Genomic DNA, 21,274 nt, shown 5'->3' with positions numbered 1-21,274 from the left:
TTTTTCTTCTTTTTTCCTCTTTATTTTTAATGGGAACGCCCCGACATCCCGTTTCCCGCCCATTCTCCTCAGGGAAGAACAGCGCGAGGAGTTAACGGTCCGCCAAGGGGGCGTGGCCAAGGCAGAGCCTGCGCATGCGCACTGAGCGGCGGGCGGAAGCGGGAGGGCCGAGGCCGGTGTCCGCCGCCGGGGCGGGAGGAGGAGGAGGAGGAGGGGGGTGGAAGATGGCGGCAGCCGCGGTAGCGGCGGTGCGGGCCTGGTTCTGGAACGAGCGATTCTGGCTGCCACATAACGTGACGTGGGCTGATTTGGCTGGTGAAGCGGACGGTGGGCTGCAGTACCCGAGGGCGAGCCACGTCCTCTCCGCTTTCCCGTTGGCGCTCGGTATCTTCGCCGTGAGGCTGTTGTTTGAGAGGTGAGAGCGGGGCCGGGCCCCTCACGGAGCCCCTCGGCCCTCAGGCCCCCTCCGCGCTGTGGTACGGTACGAGCCCGTTGGGGTCCCTTATTAACGTCCAGCGGGCGAGCGGGGCGGGTAGTGCTGTTCTGGGCTCGGTCCGGTGCTCCTTCGGTTCTGCTCGGCTCGGTACCGCTCGGCCCGACTCGGTTTGGAGTCCCGTTCTTCCCTCAGGTCCCGTGTAGGCCTTAGGCCTCCGCCCGGCGCCTCCTTTCATCTCTTTGCATAGAGAGGGAGCGCTTTTGGGGGCCGTCCCGAAGGCTGCGTGTGTCACGGTGTGGGGAATCCCGCACGGCCCTCCGAGCCTTTCTATGGGGGTCCCTCCTGTGCCTCTCTATGGGGTCCCTCCTGTGCCTTTCTATGGGGGCCCCTCCTGTGCCTTTCTATGGGGTCCCTCCTGTGCCTTTCTATGGGGGTCCCTCCTGTGCCTTTCTATGGGGGTCCCTCCTGTGCCTTTCTATGGGGGTCCCTCCTGTGCCTTTCTATGGGGGCCCCTCCTGTGCCTTTCTATGGGGTCCCTCCTGTGCCTTTCTATGGGGGTCCCTCCTGTGCCTTTCTATGGGGGTCCCTCCTGTGCCTTTCTATGGGGGTCCCTCCTGTGCCTTTCTATGGGGGTCCCTCCTGTGCCTTTCTATGGGGGTCCCTCCTGTGCCTTTCTATGGGGGTCCCTCCTGTGCCTTTCTATGGGGGTCCCTCCTGTGCCTTTCTATGGGGGTCCCTCCTGTGCCTTTCTATGGGGGTCCCTCCTGTGCCTTTCTATGGGGGTCCCTCCTGTGCCTTTCTATGGGGGTCCCTCCTGTGCCTTTCTATGGGGGCCCTCCTGTGCCTTTCTATGGGGGCCCTCCTGTGCCTTTCGGGGTCTCACCGTGCCTCTCTGTGGCCTCTGGACCCCCTGTGTCATACTGTGGGCCCTGACATCCCCCTTCGTGCTGAGCACAATGCCAGGAGAACCCACTTATTCCCCATTCCTGGGGAAGCCAACCCTATGTGTGTGACAGGGGGTGCTGGGCTGCTCTCTGCTTGTGATGTGTTCTTCCTTGACAGTTCCTGGTTGAAGAATTCAGGCCTTCTCTGCTAGCTGTTGTGTGGGTGCACTGTGGGTCCCCGCAGTGCTGGAGGTGCGGTTGGATGCTGTCTGCCCACGGACAGGTGTGGTGCAGCATTTCTCACTGGGTTCAGTATCCATAACCCTGTGTTACCTCTCCCCTGGGGCAGTAGTTTCTGCTTTTTGCGATGGATATCTCTTGCAGCAGCACGTGGAGCTGGCTGTGTGGCTGACAGCGATGCTAATTAGGAAAGTGGCTTGGTTAAAAGAACACTTAGGTGTTAGAAGCCAATTACGACATCTCAGGTACCTATTTAAATAGCTCATTAGAGGCTGAGTCAGTCCTACATTTCATTTCTGGATGTAATGAGTGCATGTATTTCTCTGTGTAACGCATTAAAGCGACCAGGAACTGAGCTGAGTTGGTTTCATTTTTCAGGTTTTTTTTGTGTGTAGGAAGTGCTATTTATTTATTTATTTATAAGCTTTCAGAACAAAAAGAGAGAACTGCAAAGAAGAACGTGGGTAAGCAAAGCAGGAGACAAATGGGAGCATCACTGTTTTCCCCCCTGTTGATCTTATCTCTTTCCCAGTACTTCAGAATGCTGTTCTCAGCTCAGACCAGTGCAGAGGACCTGGGAATGTGGACACATAGAGCCAAAGCCCACCCCTGACATCCAGCAGATGACAAAAGGGATCTGTGAGGCACAACTGCCCCTGGTTGTTATGGGGGAGTCAGGAGAAGTCTCCTGGCTGTCTGAGTCCTGGTTGGTTCAGGTTGTTTGGAGAGGAAATACATCAGACTGTTTTCTCTGGTGAGGCAGGCAGAGTGGTACAGTGCATCCTGCTGCACCTAGAAGACATCATCCTGCTAGAGGCTACTTTATATTGGTAATGCTGTGTCCCCGGCTTATGAAATTTCTTTTGCTGTGTTAATTCAGGGGAGATTCAGGTGAGGAATTAAATGTTCTTCCTCTAGCAGTAGAACCTGGAAACCGTGGCGTGGTTCCTGTGTGGGTTGCTTCCTTTTCTTTAGCAGTGCCTCCATGGTGGTATCCTGAAGTGAAAGCAGATTGTGAGAGTGAAATCCAGGGCTGTTCCTGGTATGTTTGTTTCAAGAAATACTCTCTTCTTCCTCCAGCAACTTTGAATGTGTCGTGATAGTTCAGATTTGTCTGATAACATCCCCTTGTGTGCATACCCCAGCTGAGGCCTGGGGGGTAATTTAAGCTTCCTTGATACATAAGTGACAATGAGACTCAATGACTCAGAACTTGAATTCTGCTCTCCTGCAGCTCTTTTATTTTTCCTTTTTTTTTCCCTTCATTTCTCTCTGTCCTCTGTAGGAGGTCTTCAGTGTGAGGAAGTGCCTTTGTTACACTGACATAACGTTTCTGTGGGTAATGCTCCTGTAAATCAGCCTTTGCATCATGGCGTTGGTAAAATATTCACTGGGAAGAGTGAGTGTGGGAATTATGTGTGATTATGTGATGAAGAACTGAGCTTGCAGGGCAGGGAAAGGCCTTGGGCTGAGCTGGAAATGGGTTTTGAGGCAGGCAGGAGAAAGGACTTCTGCTAACAAGTATGTCAAGTTAGAGTGTTATTTCTTTTTTTCTTCCCCACTGTTCTTCTTGCTGTTGTTTCACCCTATGCATCTCATCCCGCTGCAGGTGAAGTGAGAACTGAAACTGGGAGATCATAAAGAGATGAACTCTCACTTCGGGTACATTGATTGACTCCAGGATGTGCTTACTTTGTAAACCTTAAACTTAGGGAATTGTTCTTCTTTTCAGAGCTGTAGCAGAGAACCTGAAACTTCCAGAACAGAGGGCTCATGAGGTACAATGTGACTGGAAGGTGCTTGTTAGATGCGAGACACTGTGCTTGAAAACTGGTGCTTGGTTTCAAAGTCTTAATAACCGGGGTGAAAATGTAGCTGGGTAGGTGTGACATACGCCAATAAACAAATGTGGGTTCACAAAACAGCAATAAAAGCATTTACACAATGATAACTCCTTGCTGGGAAGGCGCGGCACAATCTTGACCTTGGGAATAGCTCCTGCAGCCTGTTTGTGTGGCATCATAAAATAATTAGGTAGGAAGGGACCTCTAGGACACCTTGTCCAATCCCTTCCTTATAGCAGAACCGGTCTTGGAATCAGCTCCAATTGCTTGTGGTGCTGTCCAGTTGTGGACATCCCCAAGAATGGGGATTCTACACTTTAGAGTGGCATTTTCATGGTGGTCAATGGGGACCCTGGGGTGTGCTGCAAACAGCAAGGCCAGCAGAGCAAGGGAGATTCTCTGCCCTGGGGAGACCCCATCTGGAGCACTGGGCCCAGTGCTGGGCTCTCCAGCTCCAGGCAGACTGGGAACTGCTGGGAGAGCCATGCAGAGGTGGGAGAGTCCTCTGGAGAGGTCCAAACCCACCTGTGCAACTTACTGCAGGGGAAGTGCTTTGGGAAGGCTTTTGGGCCCTGCAGGAGGTCGGCTGTGAGCTGGAATTTGCCCTGTGCTTCATGAAGCCATTGCTGGTTGAGAGGAGCAGCATTACCTCGCTGGGCTGCACTTCCTTAACAGCAAAGAGATCCTATTTCTGTGGCTCTACCACCGTAACTGTGACTTTTCCTCTTTGCCTACATTGATATCTGCTTGCTCTCATGCACCAAGAAATGTTTGTGTGTCTTTTTGTTTTGCTCTTTGGTCACCTGTATGCTTGGCTGAGTCCCATGTAGTGTCTGTAGCCTTGCCTTGCTCTTTATTTTTTTTTTTTCCTTTCCTGACTTCTGGACACGTCTGTATTTTCCCAGCAGAGGAAGCTTATAGTCTAGAGCAGTTCTGTGCCAGTCTTCATTGTGGCCTTTTTGTCATCAGTGGGTCCTGAAGTGAATTAGTTCTGCTTCCTTCTTGTTTATTTATTTATTCTTTTGATGCTGTTTCCTCTTTCCTTGATGCTTCAGGTTGTGAATTCCTAAATAATGCCCCTTTTATGGATCATAGGAGCTTCCTTAACCATTCCTTCTCCTCTTTACCTGCACTTAAACCAAAGCAGCTCTTTGTGGAGCTGTAAGCACCATGTTCCAGAAAATGAAACAGAACTGTCTGATATCCGGTGAGTGCATGTGAGCTGCCCTGCTGTTATGATACATCCTGGAGGAAAGAGGAGCAACGAGATGGGCACTTATAACACCATTAACATCACTTCTGGCTGGTGGTTCAGATGGTAGAGGAAGCAGTGAGCCATCAAAACAGGGAAGAGCCGAGCTGAAAGGAAATCAAGGAAATCACCCTTTCCTTTTTTTCTTCTCTTTAGCCGTTGCTGTTGAAGTCAGCTGGATGTACGTGAAACGGGGCAGGAACCCAGCACTACGGCTGCTATTGCTTGGGGGTTATTTCCTAAAAGCAGTGGGGATCATTTAGGATTAGTTGTGAGCTGATCCATAATTTCTCAAGGGAAAAACCCTACAACCTGTGCCTGCTCTGCAGTGCACTCGCAGCTATTCGTTACAGAAGCGCTGATGATGTGCTCCCAAGTGTGACTGCAGCTGGAATGCTTATAATAATGATTCGGTTGCATTTGAATCTCATCTTTTGAACACAAAGGGAAATGGCAGCAAATGTGATGGCTGGAAAAAGCAGCGTTTTCTGCTTAATCACACTCTGAGTCTTCTAAATGGAATACATATGTGTAATGAAGTTGGAACACTCGCTGTTTTGAAGCAAAGTAGATTTAATGATGCAAGTGTTGGGTCCTTTTCAAAATCATTTTCGAGAAACAGGTTTTTGCGTGCTCTGAAATTGATTTTTTTTGTCATTGTTGTTTTAATTTGCTATGCTTAAAAGCTGTTGCTCACCAACAGGAGAGAACACAATTCAGTAATGTGTGTGCCTTGTCTCTTTGACACAAGGGTACAGCAAAACACAACTGGCTTTGAATGCGTGTGTGTTTGTGTCAGTTGCAAGACCAGGTTTGTGTTCAGAGTGTTGGTGCCATAAGATTCACTAAGTGCTCGGTTAGCTTTTGGGTGACATGCAGTGTGAGATGCTGAGGTGTGCATCTCATCCTGACATGGGATGTCTTCCCCACTTTGCCTAGGGAAGCCACTTAACCGTTCTTTTGGCTTTGTTTTCCTCTCTGGGGAACATAAATCTGTGTTTGTGTCTTTTGTGAACTGTGTGAATCGAACTTCCTTTCTTTTTTTCGGAGCTATGTGATGCCGAGAAGCATTCTGGAAATAAGGTGTTTGATCTGCGGTGCTTCAGGGGCTCCAGCGGCTCTTTGCAGAGGGCTCGTGCCAGTGATTATTTATTATTATTGTTTGTTCTTGAGCGGTGCAAGTCACGTGGGGAAACGTGTCCTGATCCTGCAAGGCCAGAGCGTTCAAACTGAACTTTTCACCTTAGTTGTGTTACAACATACGCTGCCTGTAGTTACCAATTGGGTTAACTAAAGGTACCCGTTCCTTGGAGCAACATGAGTGAAGATCTTAAGTGTTTTGGAGAGGTTCTGCAGTCTGTGAGAGGAAGGGACTGTGACTTGGGTGAAGAAAACATTCCTTGTTTTAATCCATCTCTTTGTATTTCAGGTTTATTGCCAAGCCATGTGCCATAAACCTTGGCATACAGGACAGCGGAGCTCACAGAGCCCAACCCAATGCGATTTTAGAGAAAGTGTTTACATCCATCACCAAGGTGAGTTGCATTGCTGGGAACTGAGACCTGCAAAGGTGACCATGTGGGTTTCTGTCTCCCACTTCTCTGTTTTGAGGAACCTGTTCCATCCACAGTGCATTCAGCCATGTCTTCTTTATTTTCCATTGCCTCTGATGTGTCCGTCTTGTAGGAAAGTAAATTCTCTTCATGGCTGATTTGTGGTTTTGCACACAGAAGAATATTTTGAATCAAAATTGTCCTCTTTTATAATGATTTTCTTCTTTTAGTTCCCTGCTTTTGTCCCAGCTGTTATTGCTGTAATAGGCAGTAATTGTTGGTTTACAAAAAAAAACTGCCTGGCATCTTTCATTTCCTATTGGAAGAGCACTGCTCTGCTGTGATCTGCTCCTCTGCTTTCATTGGCCATCTGGGGGAATGCTTTCCTCTTCCTGTGCCAAGTGGAAGTCACTTGCTCAAGTAAAAGCATTCAGTCCATGGAAGCACGCCCTGACAAGTGGTGGGATGCTGAATGTTGGCAGCAGGTATTGCTTTTATTCTACGTTTCATGGCTTTTCTCTTGCTTGAGCTGGCAGTGCTCCTTCACTTTAGACTGACAGAGCTACATGCTGTCTGTGCTTTTGGATATTGACAGTGAAATCAGCACAGGTGGTGGGATAGATTTTCATTAAAGATATTGAAATGAAAGGCTTTATGTTCTCATTTGGTGATGGCGAACTCCATTTTGAGCTGGGTGGAAAAAGCACTCGGTGAATGGAGGGGACATTATAAAAGCCTCAGCAGAACTCACCTCATGGGAACAGTGAAGTTCAGGAGTACTTGGGATGAAACATGAACAGAAAGGCCCCTGTGATTTGATGCCATTTGCGGAGAAGACTTTTATGCAGAGGTTGTCCTTGAAATTAATGTTGAAGAAACCCATGGGGTTGCATGCTGTGCAATACTTATCTTGCTTCTATGGAAACAGAGCTTCTTTTAACTATGCCAGTATGCTTGTGTGCTGTCAGATTTGGAGAATGGAAATGTGGGGCGGCACTGATGCAGAGGGAAGAGATTTCATTGCTGTCTGCAATGGGAGCTGTGTGCATTCTCCTTTGAGGCAAGTTCACTCTCAGCATAGCAGCAGCCTGACCCCTTAAAGCCTGGAAAGGTCTGTTTGTGCTGGAACTACGAAGATGTCCTGGTTTCAGTACTGCAAATCAGATGACAGATTATCTTGTTTTTCAGTTCAGCAATCTGGTGACTATTACACGAGCATTCTACGTAGCTTTCTGGGTTTGTTTGTAACTTAAGTGGTAAAATGTGTTTATCATCTTTCAGTTGTAAGAGCTCCCTGGCAGAGCTTGTTAAAAGGACACTGGTCTGAAACTAGCGTGGCTTATCTCACCACTGAGCCATTGTAGAGGTGGTTGTCAGGTTTTGTTCATTTTTTCTGCTCCTGTAAATCCGCTGTCATTGTTCAAACAAACTGCCAGTAGAGTTTCCAGTGAGAGAATGGGGATTCATTCTTTATTGTGCAACTGTTTCCGTTTTCAAGTTTTATTCATGCACTCTAAAAGCGGTAATGGAAATAATGCCGTTTCTCTGATGCCTTTTTTGAATCTATAAACATCAGATGTGTTAAAACCGAATTCTCACTTTAAAGTTTCCATAAACTTCACAGTGTATACTGCCCCTTCAATGTATTCATCTGTCATCTTTTTGAGTTCCAAACAGCCTGAGTTGATATGCAGGTTTTAACAGGTAGGTCAGGGCATTTCAAAAGCTCCTCCTCCCAAACTAATGAACAGAACATAGTGCATAGTGATGTGCTGTCAAATGATGAAATCAATGAGGAAATGTTAAACCAGGAGCATTCTGCATACTTAAGTAATTAGTGGCTCTTGAAGGTTAAATGTGAATGAATATGGCAACAGGTTCCTGCTTCTGGCATAGTACTAATGTCAGGGTTAAAAATGAATGTAGTGCTTTCATTGGGTTTTGCCATCTATGCATGGATCCTATTGTAGTGTTCAGAGGATGCTGAACTGAAAGCAGGTTGAGAAGGAGGAGAACTGACATTTGTTTCATCTTCCTTCAGTCTCCAGATGGAAAAAGGTTAGAAGGCTTGTCAAAGCAGCTAGACTGGGATGTTCGAAAGATCCAGCGCTGGTTTCGACATCGGAGGAACCAGGACAAACCCACCACCATCACTAAATTTTGTGAGAGCATGTATGTGCAGAGGCCAGGATGTGCCTCCATCTCAGAGCTCCAGCTCTTTGTTCTCCTTTCTCACTGAAATTGTGGTCAGCTGTTAACTTAAATTGGTGCCTGGGGGTTGGCTGGCGGGAGGGAAATTCTCCTGTAGTCAAGTGGAAGAAGTGAAGAGAGCTGCTTAGAAGTGTTTGGTGTATGTGCATGAAAGCCCAGAACACTTGCTAGGAGCTTTTCTTGTTCTTCAGTTCAATAATTACACTGAAGACAAGTTGGCTGTCTGCACAATTATGCTGTAGTGTTTTTCCCAGGCACAGTGACCTTATGGCTTACAGTGATGTATCTACTTCTATAGACACTTCCCATATTTCTCTGCTTTTCCCTTCAGTTCATTCTTTTGTTCTTTGTTTCTTTCTGAGTGCTTGTAGTTCCCCTGTTAGAGCAGTAGCATCTGAGTGCTTTTTTCCTGACTTGTTTCTTCTATGCTGGTTTCTTTCCTTTCTAGTAATTTTCTTCATATTAATTCTTCCCCCGGTATGATTTTGCCTACTTAAAGCCACAAGGTAAGAAGGATAAATACATGTATTAGGATACCTTCTGGATAACAGCTGTTTTTTGTGTTGTTATCTTGACATTGTCTATTAAAGCATATGAATGTTGCATGCTTACTCTGAACTTGGCTGTCAATGCAAACAACTGTGCTGTGAAAACCCTCAAATGGGTTTATCCTCACACAAAACATTTACAATTGAAGGATTAACAATCAGTGGGCGAATGCTTTTCAGGTGTCAGAACTGCTTTTTTTTTTTTCCACAGTTGTTTCAGGTTTTGTTATAAATGTTAACCAGAAACTGTTTCTGGTTATGTTTCATATTTTGCTTCTTTTTCCAGGTGGAGGTTTACATTCTATTTAAGTATATTTCTTTATGGAATCAGGTTCCTCTGGACGGTGAGTTGATCTGGCACACTCCTGCACATCCTCCCACCTGGTTTTTCTGTGTCTTGTTCCCCTGGGTTAGCACTGCAGTGCTGAAATTTCTGGGCTTTGACTACAGTGTCCCTTCTGTGCTTGCACCTAGCTTCAAACAAGGGGAGTTTGGTGATGGCCACCTCTGTGCGCCCTTATTTGAGATCCCGGAGTTTCTATGTAAAGGTCACTTTGAGAGTATGAGAAAACTTCTAAACAAATCTGTCGTTATGGAAATACTAGAAGTTTATTTGTTGTGTTACAACAGAGTAAGACAGACCTGTTTTCTCAGTGTGGAGAGGTTTTGTTTTCTTCCCATAGGAGTACACATTTAACTCTGGGTCTTTATTATTAGTGCTGCCTGCTTATTCTTTGAATTGCTGCTTCATTACAGTTTGCCTTTGGCTGTAGAATGATTATTTCAAATCATTATTATGTCTTACAGTAAACTTAGCTTGGAATGAAGGTAAAATTTCAGTGAACTGGAACTGTATTGGTTGATGCCTTAGATAACAGGGAATTAAAAAGACCAGCAGAATAATAAACTTAAGTTTTCTTTTCAGGCACCCTGGTTTTGGGACACACGACAGTGCTGGTACAGCTACCCCTTTCAGGTAGGAGATTAAGAACTTTAGTAGATTCAAATCTCCAGTGCAGTTTCTATTAATGACAGCAAGTTGTAATTGGGTAGTCTCAACTCTTTCTCATTCTGTGGATGCTACCTAGGCCTGGTAAGCTTCCCAATTAGTGAACAGCCATCCCCTTTGGAAGGCACAAAGATAACAGTGCTTTGTGTCTTGCAATTCTGGTTACGTAGATTTGTCAATGGTGGCGTTTCCTCAGGTAGACTCAGCTGGTATTCATTCTGTGTTTTCTTCCTGCTGAGATTATACAAAGTAACTTATTTACTGTGTTATTTCAATTATGCATCAAGTGTGATTGCAGAAGGGCCGGCCAGTGTGGTTCAGTGCCTGTTTTTCCTAATCCAGGAGGCTGCAGTGTAAACATTGTACTTTATTCAAAACGTGAGATTCTCCTCTCAAACACGCAAGGTTGCTTTTGTGACTAAGCCTGTAGGAAGGTGGCTGTTGCTTAAGCTTGTGTTAACAAAACCTTAATTCTGGATCTTTTAACTCATCCCTCATTCTGAAGAAACACAGTGGGGAGGGTAAGGAAAAAGTGGATTGTAATGTAAATTTTGAAGTAGTTTGTCTTCTAATTGTATTGTCTTTGTTTGTTTTCCAGCCTCTAACATCCAGGCTTTATTATTATTATATCTTGGAGCTGGCCTTCTATTGGTCTCTCATGTTTTCTCAGTTTACAGACATTAAACGGAAGGTGAGGTTAACCAGAATTGCACTGACTGCTTTGCTGAATAGACCAAGCTAACAAAAAACTGTACGTGTGCACACAGCCAGTAAAGCTGAAGCATAGTAACAACTGAATTTTCTTCCTCATTCACACTTCTCTGTAGCCTACCTCCTTCTCTAATCATTATACAATCCTGAAGGGAGGGAGGAAGGAGTTGCTGTGTGACCTGGTGTATCCTTGAGAGGCTCTTTTGTCTTCCAGGGGAAAGAACAGAATCACTCAATACCTCCTAATAAACAGAGATTTTAACTTTAAGGCTTTCAAGAGGACAGGAAAATGAAATGCTGCAAGCATTCTCTTGCTGAGCAGGATGAGAAAATGGCAAACACTGAAGCAATAATACATGTTTTTTGATAGTAATTTTTTGTCGTGCTGTGGCAAAACGGTGACTGGTCATGATTACTGGAATCTAATTCTGTTGTGCTGCATTGTAGGATTTGGTTCATTGTTGCAGTTGGAAAACAGTTCATAGTAAATTGTGGCTTAGTGCTTCTGCTGTACAAACTGCAAAGTAACAAATTATCCCCATTCTTGCATCAGCTGTTGGGGGAAAAAAAGAAAAAGGAAAAAAATAGGTGTTTTTACTGTACTGAAATACTAGCTCCAAGATGCAGAATGTCTTGGAGCTGCAGAAGAGAAGTGAATAACAGCATCTGTGAGACTGTTTTCAATATTTAATTCCATATCCTCTGTTACACTCCGTGTGGTAAGGTGCATTGATGTAAAGTGTAAGTGTTGTAGCCAGGGGACTGAGTTAGCAAACAGCCTCGAATGTACGTGCATTGAAAAAAGGTTTTGAATGGAGCAGCCCAGCTCTTGCTGTTGGATTATCTTCTGTTCTGTGGCTGCTGTGCTCTGGCAGGCTTTTGCATGCTGACAACAGTAACAGCAGTGTACTTAAAATTTGTGCCATGAGCTGAAAAGACCAGCAATGTGACTGTGAAGCCAAAGAGACCCAAAAAAAAAGGGTTGTGTGTTGTCCTGTCAGTCCTTTCAGAGGATTCTTGCCTTTGCCTTGAGTGTTTGTGCCAAGGAGACTGTGCTGTGCCTGTGCATGCGGAGTTGCAGCTTTCCACACATGCTGGGAGAGACCTTTCTGGAGCCTGCAGTGATGGTAGCTGATGTGTGATGAGCTGTGCTTTGTGTGGAGTCCAAGTCTGAACTGAAGTCATCCTGTGACCTCAGTTGGTCAGTTTTATGGCTCTGCTCCAAGCATATGTACTTGTTTGATAGCCAAAGGGTCTTAATTCATCTTTCTGTTTCCAGGACTTCCTGATCATGTTTGTCCATCATTTGGCTACAATTGGGCTCATTACGTTTTCTTACATGAATAATATGGTGCGTGTTGGAACACTGGTGCTGTGTCTCCATGATGCATCTGATTTCCTCTTAGAGGTGAGTTTCATTTTCAGTCTTTCTGTATCTAATGCTCTCAGGGATGTGAGCAGACGTCTCTGTTCCCATGCTTTAATATCTGCGTTGCTGATCCTGCTTTGTCAGCTTTTCCTCATAAATGCTGTAATGCTGAGAATAATCCCTACAAGTGTGATGTCTTGAGGATTTTGGAGCTCTACAGCCTGGTAATTATGTGACTGCACAAAGGGAATAATATTCTCATGTTTCTCATCTCTTCTAGGCAGCAAAGCTAGCCAATTATGCCAAGTACCAGCGTCTCTGTGATGCCTTCTTCATGCTCTTTGGTGTTGTGTTCATTGTTACACGTTTGGGCATTTATCCTTTCTGGTAAGCACCTTGAACTGGAAGGTCTTATTTGTCCTTCCAGTCCTTTAAGGAAAGCTTTTGTACTTCTTGCAAGCAGCGCAGCCCGTCCCTTGTAGCAGTCTGAAGTTGCAGACAACCCAAGTGCTGTTTGGAGCAGTGCTTTTAGACAGGAGTATGAAGAAACCTCTCAGCAGTCAGTAAAGAGAGAGTGTGAGAAGTGACTGGAATCTTAACACACAGCTGGCTCCTCTTTTTCTTGCTGCAAAGTGATGACAGTGCTCATCAGTGGAGCACAGTCAGCTGCTATCTGAACAGCTTGGAGCACTGTTTGCTTCTCTTGACTTGAGAAGTTTTGGAAATAGTTACAGAAGAGGCATAATTTCTTGAAGTAAGTTTAATTTCTGAGTATCTGGCTTAGTCATCAGTGCTGCTTTTGATTTCTTGTGATGTTTGTGTCCTGCCCTTGAGTCGTGACTGTTTAGAGCCTGAAATAGATCTGTGGTTTCTTGGGAGGTACAACCCTGGCTAAACAAATTAGAGCTAATTGTTCTATAATGAGGTCCTCTGCTGATCCAGTAGGACACGCTCATTGAGGTGGTCCTGGTTATGTTCTCCACCTTCTTTCCATTGAAAGAGTGAGCAGAAAATTTGTTTAGAGCTGATTATTACCATAATTATAGTATAATTAGTACCTTATTACAATATTTTTATTTTATTGTATATATTTATTTCCTGAGCAATGGGCAGCCTGCATTCTTGTTCTTTTGGAGTACCCCAATGGTAGGCAGAAACAAAATTTATGTTTTGGTATCACAGTTGCAATTAAAGCTCTTCCTTGTTTCCCAGCAAATGCATCAAGGGAATCCAGATAAGGAAAGGTTTTAGTACTTAAGTCTCCAGAGTTTCTTTCCCTTGATAGATGAGATTGTTGTCATTGTCCTCCTTGCTGTTGTCTGTTGTGAGGTGATGCTCTTGCATCATGCTATTACTCAGCAGCCCTGTAAATCTTTAATGTATTTTCCACTGGCTGTAATGTAACTCCTCGTCTTTACAGAGAAATCTGACAAGCATACTGTGGTATTGCAGACCTCATACTAGTTCACCTCATGTATATTCACTTCCCTAATTAGCAGTGTAAAGCACGGACAGACCTCTGGAGCTGCATACTGCATTAATAAGGTGGCCACAAATTAGCTGTTTCTGTAGCTGCGTTTTGGGGCCTTGGGTTCTTCTTTGACAGGCTTGTTTCTCTTTTCCTGTGAAATGTTAAAAGCTGTGCAAAACTAATGGTACCTTTAAAGGTCTTTCCATGCATCTCTACTTCATAAAGTCTAAATTGTTTATTACATCACTTAAGTGCTGGCAGTAACTTCCAGCGATGAGAACAGCAAAACAGTCTTGAAAGAAAGCAAAATTCCTTGTCTGTGAAGCAGTTTGTTGTCCTCCAGCTTGGCAAGAGGAATCTGTAAAACTAGGAGGGAAGGGAAGGAGGCCAACTGGGAATAAAATCCGCATGATTTTTAGAAATGGGTGAAGGATGAATGTGTTAACAGTTGTTTTAGTGACCAGAGCAGTTTGACATCACTTCCTGTAAAGTTACTATAAACTCTGTTGAGAAGGAAATTGGCGGCAGATCTGTATGCGTAACCAAACTGCATAACATTCACATCTTCTCTTGTTTGTTGCTCAGTTCCAGTGTTTCTAATTGGCTTTAGTCTGTCTCCTAACACTGGCAAGAGATCAGATGCATCGCCGCTCTGACAGGAGCAAAGCAACAGATGCTTAAATGAGATGCAAACTGCTGTGCATCTGGCCAGTCGTCTCGATGGAGGGCTGGAAGCCATACTACCAGCACAGCCGATCTGTAATGTGTTTCTGGATCCCTTAGGATTTTGAATACAACCCTATTCGAAAGCTGGGAACTGATTGGCCCCTACCCTTCCTGGTGGCTGTTCAATGGCCTTTTGGTAACCCTGCAGATCCTGCATGTCATCTGGTCCTATCTCATCGTTCGCACTGCCTACAAGGCCCTCGTGCGGGGAAAGGTAAGGTGTTGGGGGCTGGTTTGGGTCCCCTTTTCTTCAAGCTCTGTTGAGGAATTATGAGAAACTGGGCCATTAGCAAGGGCTGGTGCTAGTTCTCAAGGTAACTGCATCACGATTGCTTTGTAGAGCAGTTGGTTTCTTTTTTTAACCCTGGTTGCTCTGCAGACCAGAGCTGCCAAATACATACAGAGGCAGGGAGGCTTTCCTCTGTTCTTTTCACACAAAGAAACACCACCATTTTCCAGTGCACTGAGATACCACGATGACTGATTTGTTAAGTGCTTTGTTTGAAGTTCAGGGTGGTAGAAAGCTCATTTTCAAATAATCATTTAGGATGTCTTTAAGCTCCTAGCTTTCTAACATCTGCCTCTGGCTGCCAGTGGGAGCCAGGCATTGAGATGCAGAAGTAAAGATTCTTAGAAACACTGGGAGCAAGCTGGTTGTCACTAGACTAGTGGGGGTGCAGACTAGCTCCAGTCCCCTAAGTATTCCAGTTTTAGTTTGGGGGGGTTAGGGAGCAGGAGGGTTGAGACTCCAGCAGCTGGTAGATGTTATCCTAAGAGCAAACAGTGCTGATGTTTGGCTGTAGCCTAAGTTGCCAAGCTTAAAAGTTGCACTTCAACTGGAGGCGTGAGACAGGGCAAGCAGCCTAGGAACTGATTTGACACCCAGCCAGCCCATCAGAAGCCACTTCCTTTGCATCTACCAGAGAGCAACAGATGGTTTGCTAGCACAGATGCTTTTTTTTTTGTCATCTATCTGATATCTTGATCTGAGTTTCTCTCACAGCTATACATCGTGTTTGACTTCTTAGCTGCCCACACATGAAACATAACCTTGAAATACATATCTGTTTGTGGCAGTGTTTCTCAGGGGAAAACGTATTTTAGAGCATGCACACGAGTTTGTCATCTGTTCCCCACAACTGCTACTGTGAGGCTCTTATTTTCTATGCAGCTGTTCCTACAGCTGAGGTCTGTGTCTTTTTCCTTTCCTTGCTTTTCTCCTGTCCAGGTGACCTAGCCAGAGAAGGGGCTCTGAGCTTTGTCTTCTTCACTCTTTTCTCACTCCTTTTCCTCTGTGCCAGATTGGAGCTGGACAGTTTCATCCTTTGCATGTAAGTGTGATCTGTACTTCTGTTTCTTTCTGTTTCTAGGCTGAGGGGAACACAAAGCTCTGGTGCTGGGGCTTCAGCTGGGTGGTGTCTTCTCTTAAAATGTTTGTTTCCCTGGCTGATGCAGTGCTGGCCCTGATCCAGTGTTAAAATGCAGGTTCTCCAAAGGTCTGAGCAGTGTCCTGTGGCTCGTTCTGGTATCTTTGCCTGTATGATTTGTTGGTTCACAAAGACACTGATGTCTGTATCTGTAGTGCTCGTTAACACTCTGCTGAGTGAAAGAGGACAGCAGAAAAGCAATCCTTTTTGTGAAAAGAATTACAGCAGTTATGGGATGAACATTGAGAGATCTCTGCTTCCTTCCAGTGACCCTTGGAACTTCCAGTATAGGAGGAGAGTAGGGAAGGGTACCAGAAGTTTTGGCTACAGACAAAAGCGAGTACATCCAACAGGCCCATCAAAGCCCATCCTGGAGATCATTAACTATATCTGGCTTTCTGCCACATCTTCCTTGGAGTTGAAACCTTCCCATCAAGTGCTGTTTGAAAGCCAGAACCCAGGCGCAGAACAAGCAGATCAGGATCAAATCCTGAAGCAGCTGAAAGCAGTCTCCCCACAAAGTGCTTGCACATGAGGTGAAAGAGGAGTGTTAGCTGCAGACAGAAACGTGGAAAGCCTGCCCTAGGGGATTTAAAGCAGGAGCTATTTGTGCATCCAGATGGCACTGGTGAGTTTATGGCTCTGGAGCCCAGCCAGCGACCAAGGTGCTTATTTGCAGTTGGGGCCAGGTTTATGGTCCCTTCTTTTATATCCCGGTGCACTACATTTCCATGGCACTCCCACAGCAGATAGCAGTGATGTGAACCAGAGCTGTGCCTGAGGGTTGCTCCAAAGGTTGAAAACCCCACATACAAATGGCATTGGCTGACTTTGTAGTCACCTTATAGCCAAAGCCATAACCATAGGGCAGTTCCTCATAGGCTGAGATGCTTCTTGAGCTCCTGGGCTGGTTTGAGGTTATTGTCTCTGTTCTGCAGCCTGCTGCCCCAACTGTGCTGCTCCTCGTAAACGAGTTCTCACAGATGAACGACAAGCAGTGAAAATGGGAGGCACTTTGTGCAAACAGTAATGTGGTAAATATAGCTGGTTAATTTTTAAAGTATCAAAGGCAGCCCTGGTAGGACAAAGTGTTCTTTCAAGAACCAATAGATATGTATTTTGTCATTGTATTTGCTGATTATTACAGCATGAGAAGATTTATTATTGTTGTTATTGAAAGCAAATTTATCTGGAAAAGCAGCCTTTAACCAGTCTAGAATGCAACTCTTGGAAGACAAAAGCAAGCCAGGATCTTTAGCATCCTCTGATGTGGTGAGCGTGAAGTGTGATGCCTCACAGTGTACAGTGTTTGGAAAACAGAGCTCCTCATTCCCAGCTGTCTTTCTACATCTGTCTTGTGTTCTGCATGTGATGACAGGCTCTTTAAGCTTAAAAGTTAATAAGGGTGGAGGACAGAAGACATTTGTCACTGGGGCTGGTTAATCCCTTCAATACAACCTTCTACTGCTGTAACTTCATCTGAATTTATCAACTTCTCCCCTTTCCACTACCGAATCTCACTTGGATTGTTCAGGTATCCAAAGACGACCGCAGTGATGTAGAAAGCAGCTCTGAGGAGGAAGATGTGACATCCAACAGCACAAAAGGAATTTTCAGCACTTCAAGCAATGGCTCCAACCGCATTAATGGCCATGTGGCTGGCGGGCAATGGACAGAGGAGGATTAAGGCCCTGGGTTGGCCTTGAGCAAACACGAACTTGTCTCTAAATATTTAGATGTGTTGAACTCTGCATTCCCAAGTGATTTTTTTTTTTTTTTTTAAATCAAGATGCCCCTTCCCCAGAAATCTCCAGCAAATCTGAAACGGGCACAATCCAGACCAGTCAAAGGCTTGGCATTGACAGAAGGGAGAAAGCCAATTACTAGGGCAAAAAGCAAGCTGCAGATTTCACTTTAAGCCATTTTGTACTTCAGTCTTAGCCCCATCGACATTTGCGGAGGTATCTTTGTATGTGACAAAACTGGTTTGTACTGGGATCAACTCAAGGTGGAATGAGTTTTGGGCTCAGCTGGCCCCTGGCCATGGTTGGTGAATGCACTGCCAGCGACGACGGCTCATTCAACGCAAGGTCAGCATCGTCTCCTTGGTGCACTCCATAAGCTGCTCAGAGCATGGGGAGTGCCTGGTTTTCTGCTCCCCATGCACAGGCTGCAGCAGACTCATCCCTCTGTGCTACAGCCAAGCTCTGCGTTGCATTGTGCTACACCAGATAAGTTGCTCCACGTTCTCTGGGGTGCTCTGTGCTAAGGAGGCTATAGTTTGTTAACTCTGCTCTCAGGAGGGACCAGGTCAGCGTTTGCTGCCTCTTCTGGTGCTGAAAGCCCCTCTGAAGCCTCAGTGACAGCCGTCTGAAACAGGGGAGGGGATTCCTTATTGCCCCCTAAGACAAGTATCACAATATGTACCTTTTAAATCTATTTTTTCTTTTGCAAGTCGTGGTTTTGAAGATATTTCTAGATCTACTGGCTGCAGTTGGCTGAGAGAGGAACTTGAGGGCAGACCAATGCTGGGGGCTGCTCTCAGCTTTCCATGTAATAAGGGGGAGTTTCAGTCCTGCTCAGCTGTGTTTCAGGACTGAAGTTAGAATGGTGCTGCTCTCATTCTGCAGGTTTTTGTGGAGGAAATCACTGGGCTGGAAAAGCAGCCACACCGTGGGCTCTGCTTCTTTTTGTTTTTAACTTGATGGTACTTGGGGGGCAGTCACAAGCAGAACTTTGGAAACTTCTTGAGTTGTTACCATTTTATACTGTTGTTTACTCTTATCTCGATTAAAAAACAAAACAAGACAAACAAAACCAAACAAGCAACGCACTTCAGAACCATGTTTTGCTCTTCTAATTTGCTAAAATGAAATCAGTGACCACGTTGTGGTGGGCAACAGGGTGATGATGGTGAGCCAATGGGGCCTTGGGGTGCAGATTCTCCCTCTATTCTGCGCTGAGGAGGCCCCCAGCTGGAACACTGGCCCCAGCGTGGGCTTCTCAGTTCAGGGCAGACTGGGAATTGCTGGGAGAGCCCTATGGGGGCTGCAGAGCTGCAGACACTGCGGTGGGGACAGGCTGAGAGCCCAAGTGTTGTTCACATGGAGAAGAGGGGGCTAAGAGGGGATCAGATCAACGCTTGGCAACACCTGAGCGGTGTGGATCAGGATTATTATACCAGGCTCTTTTCAGGACAAAGGAGCACTGGGCACAAATGGGAACTAAGGAAATTCCACCTGTATAGAAGGAAAAAACTTCTTTAGGGGGAACTTTGGCACACACTGCCCAGAGAGGTTGGGGAGGTTCCTCTGGAGACCCAAATCAGCCTATCTGCTTCCACTGCGACCTTCTGGAGGGCTTTGGGTTGGGATGTTCGTAGTACCCTCCAACCCCTGTGGTTCTGTCAGCCCCTTCCCTGTGCTCACTGCGGTGCTGCTGACCTGAGACCCCCGTTCTCTGTTCCCATGTTGAAGGAGCAAAGCAGTAACACCCCACTCCCCCTGCACACAGCCGCAGTGCCACACTCACAGAATCACAGAATGACCCAGGTTGGAAGGGACCTCAAGGATCATGTAGTTCCAACCCCCCTGCCTAGCAGGGCCACCAAACATACATGTTTACTAGATCAGGTTGCCCAGGAGACCCCACAGATCCCCATAGATCCCCATAGAGACCCCACAGATCCCCATAGAGACCCCACAGACCCCCATAGAGACCCCATAGATCCCCATAGAGACCCCATAGATCAGGTTGCCCATGGCCCTGTCCAACCTGGCCTTGAACACCTCCAAGGACAGGGCATCCACAACCTCCCTGTGCAGCCTGTTCCAGGGCCTAACCACTCTCCTAGTGAAGAACTTCCCCCTAACATCCAACCTAAATCTTCCCTCTTTTAACTTAAAACCATTTCCCCGTGTCCTGCTATTATCAGCCCTTTCCAAGAGTTTACTCCCCTCCTGGGTGTAAGTTCCCTTCAGGTATTGAAAGTGAGGTCACCCCGCAACCTTCTCTAGGCTGAACAAACCCAATTCCCACTCGGAATTCACACGTTTCTACGTGCTTTTATTGATCTCTCCGTGCTCAGCTCTCGGGCCCGGTCGAGGCCTGTCGGGCGCGGCGGTTCTGCAGCAGTCGATAGGCCCGGACGCCGCATAGGTACCCGCCGTACACAGTCAGCAGCATCATAGAACCGGAGAAAGCCTTGTAGCCGAAATCAGCCAGCTGTTTGCCGGACACCATGGCCGCTCCTGTAACACAACGCAGCGTTCAATACCGGCAGCCTGCACCATCCCGTTCCATCCCATCCCATCCCGCTCCTTACCGTCTCCCTTCAGCTCCGCTTCCTCCGCCGCTCCTGCCTCAAGGCCGCTCTTCCGCTCGACGCCCCGCCTCCCATCATAGCGGGATGCGGCACCACAGCTCCCTCTGTCGGGGCCTTCCCTTCCTCAGAGCCCCGGGCTCTCAGCTCCCACCCCCGGTTCATCCCCAGGCCGCGGGGCCTGCCCAGCTCTGACCTTTCCCAGCACCCTGAGGTGACTCTGCTCAACTACGTGCGGCCTTGTGCGAGGCTGAGGCCCAGCGGCCTGAAGGAGACACAAGGCCTCACCGCGGCCTGGAGGTGAGGCTGAGGTGGGGCACAAGGCCTCACCCCCTCCCTGAGGGCCTGGAGGAGACACAAGGCCTCACCCCCTCCCTGAGGGCTCCCAACATGAGGAGCTGAGAGTCCCCCCTCATCCCAATCCCTGGTTGCTCCTCAGGCTGCAACAACAGCAGCCCCAGAGCTGCAGAGCCACCGAGCCACGGGATGTGCTGAGGCTGCAGAACATAACTCCAAATGGCAAAGGGAAGGACTTTTTATAGCTTGTCAACTCCCAACGCTGGTGCAAAGAGTGGGATTTTAGAAAGCAAGGGGATACGGAGCAGCCCCAGGTAAAAGCTGGGAGCTTCTGGGCTTGTAGTGGTGGAGAAAAGCCCGCTTGGGAGTGATGCACCTCCACAGCAGATGGATTAACAGCTGTATTCCAATCCAGAGCAAAGATCTGCATCCTGCTGCAGGTACCAGCAACAGCGAGCTGAGAGGCTGCAGTATTTCAAGGGAGGAGAGCTCAGCTTGTGTGAGCCTCAAGTGGGATTCCTGAAGCCCATCAATACAAAAGGGAGCAGACGTCGCGCCAGCCCTGCAAGAAGACACTGGACTTCCTTTATCCTCCCCTTCAACCTTGCTAAAAAAGTTCCTGATCAGACAGAGCCTGAGCTGGCTACTTTGTGTGCTTTTCAGCTCAGTTGAATTTAAAGGTCGTAGGGTGCCACCAAGAACGCGTGTCTAATAAAAGGCACAGAAACAACTGCAGTGCCAGCAGATTAAATTCCCTTAGCAAGAGGGTGAGCAGAGAGCTAACGGGCCTGGAAAGGTCACTCAGTATGAGATGCATTTCAAAGAAAGACGGGGACAAGGCAGGGAAGAGAAGTTGGGGAGAGCTGAATAAAACAGCACAGAATGTCCCAGGGAATAGCAGAGAAAGGGAGGGCTGGGGTACAGGCAGCACAGCTGAATCCTGGCTCCTGCAGGTCCCAGGTAGAATTGGGATTA

General features: G+C 46.8%; 2 protein-coding genes across 10 annotated transcripts; one reads left to right on the top strand and one right to left on the bottom strand.

Moving 5' to 3' along the window:
* The first annotated feature begins 188 nt into the window (after window positions 1–188).
* Window positions 189–18,506, top strand: CERS5 (ceramide synthase 5). 9 transcript variants are annotated; one of them, XR_001559747.3, is made up of 11 exons: window positions 189–415; window positions 6,086–6,191; window positions 8,251–8,381; window positions 9,255–9,312; window positions 9,894–9,944; window positions 10,576–10,668; window positions 11,968–12,096; window positions 12,338–12,444; window positions 14,312–14,468; window positions 15,483–15,585; window positions 17,216–18,506. XR_001559747.3 is itself a non-coding variant. In XM_085534103.1 (11 exons), exons 1-11 carry the CDS (start codon window positions 225–227, stop codon window positions 17,366–17,368), a joined length of 1,206 nt encoding a protein of 401 aa, XP_085390229.1. In that variant the 5' UTR covers window positions 189–224; the 3' UTR covers window positions 17,369–18,506. The 9 variants fall into 9 exon arrangements, 7 of the variants coding, with proteins under 7 accessions (XP_085390229.1, XP_015742309.2, XP_015742310.1 ...); XR_001559746.3 differs by lacking the exon at window positions 17,216–18,506 and adding an exon at window positions 15,949–16,083; XM_085534103.1 differs by having other exon boundaries at window positions 15,556–15,585.
* Window positions 18,507–19,725: 1,219 nt separating this feature from the next.
* COX14 (cytochrome c oxidase assembly factor COX14) lies at window positions 19,726–20,051 on the bottom strand. Its single transcript, XM_015886826.3, has 2 exons — window positions 20,006–20,051; window positions 19,726–19,931 (listed from the first exon to the last, which is right to left on the bottom strand). Exon 2 carries the CDS (start codon window positions 19,921–19,923, stop codon window positions 19,765–19,767), a length of 159 nt encoding a protein of 52 aa, XP_015742312.1. The 5' UTR covers window positions 19,924–19,931; window positions 20,006–20,051; the 3' UTR covers window positions 19,726–19,764.
* Between the last annotated feature and the right edge of the window lie 1,223 nt (window positions 20,052–21,274).

Source organism: Coturnix japonica, unplaced genomic scaffold, assembly GCF_054131305.1.
Source record: "Coturnix japonica strain WE unplaced genomic scaffold, WE-NBRP24 Scf075, whole genome shotgun sequence".
NCBI classification, from domain to species: domain Eukaryota; kingdom Metazoa; phylum Chordata; class Aves; order Galliformes; family Phasianidae; genus Coturnix; species Coturnix japonica.
This window is presented reverse-complemented; position numbering and strand designations above follow the sequence as displayed.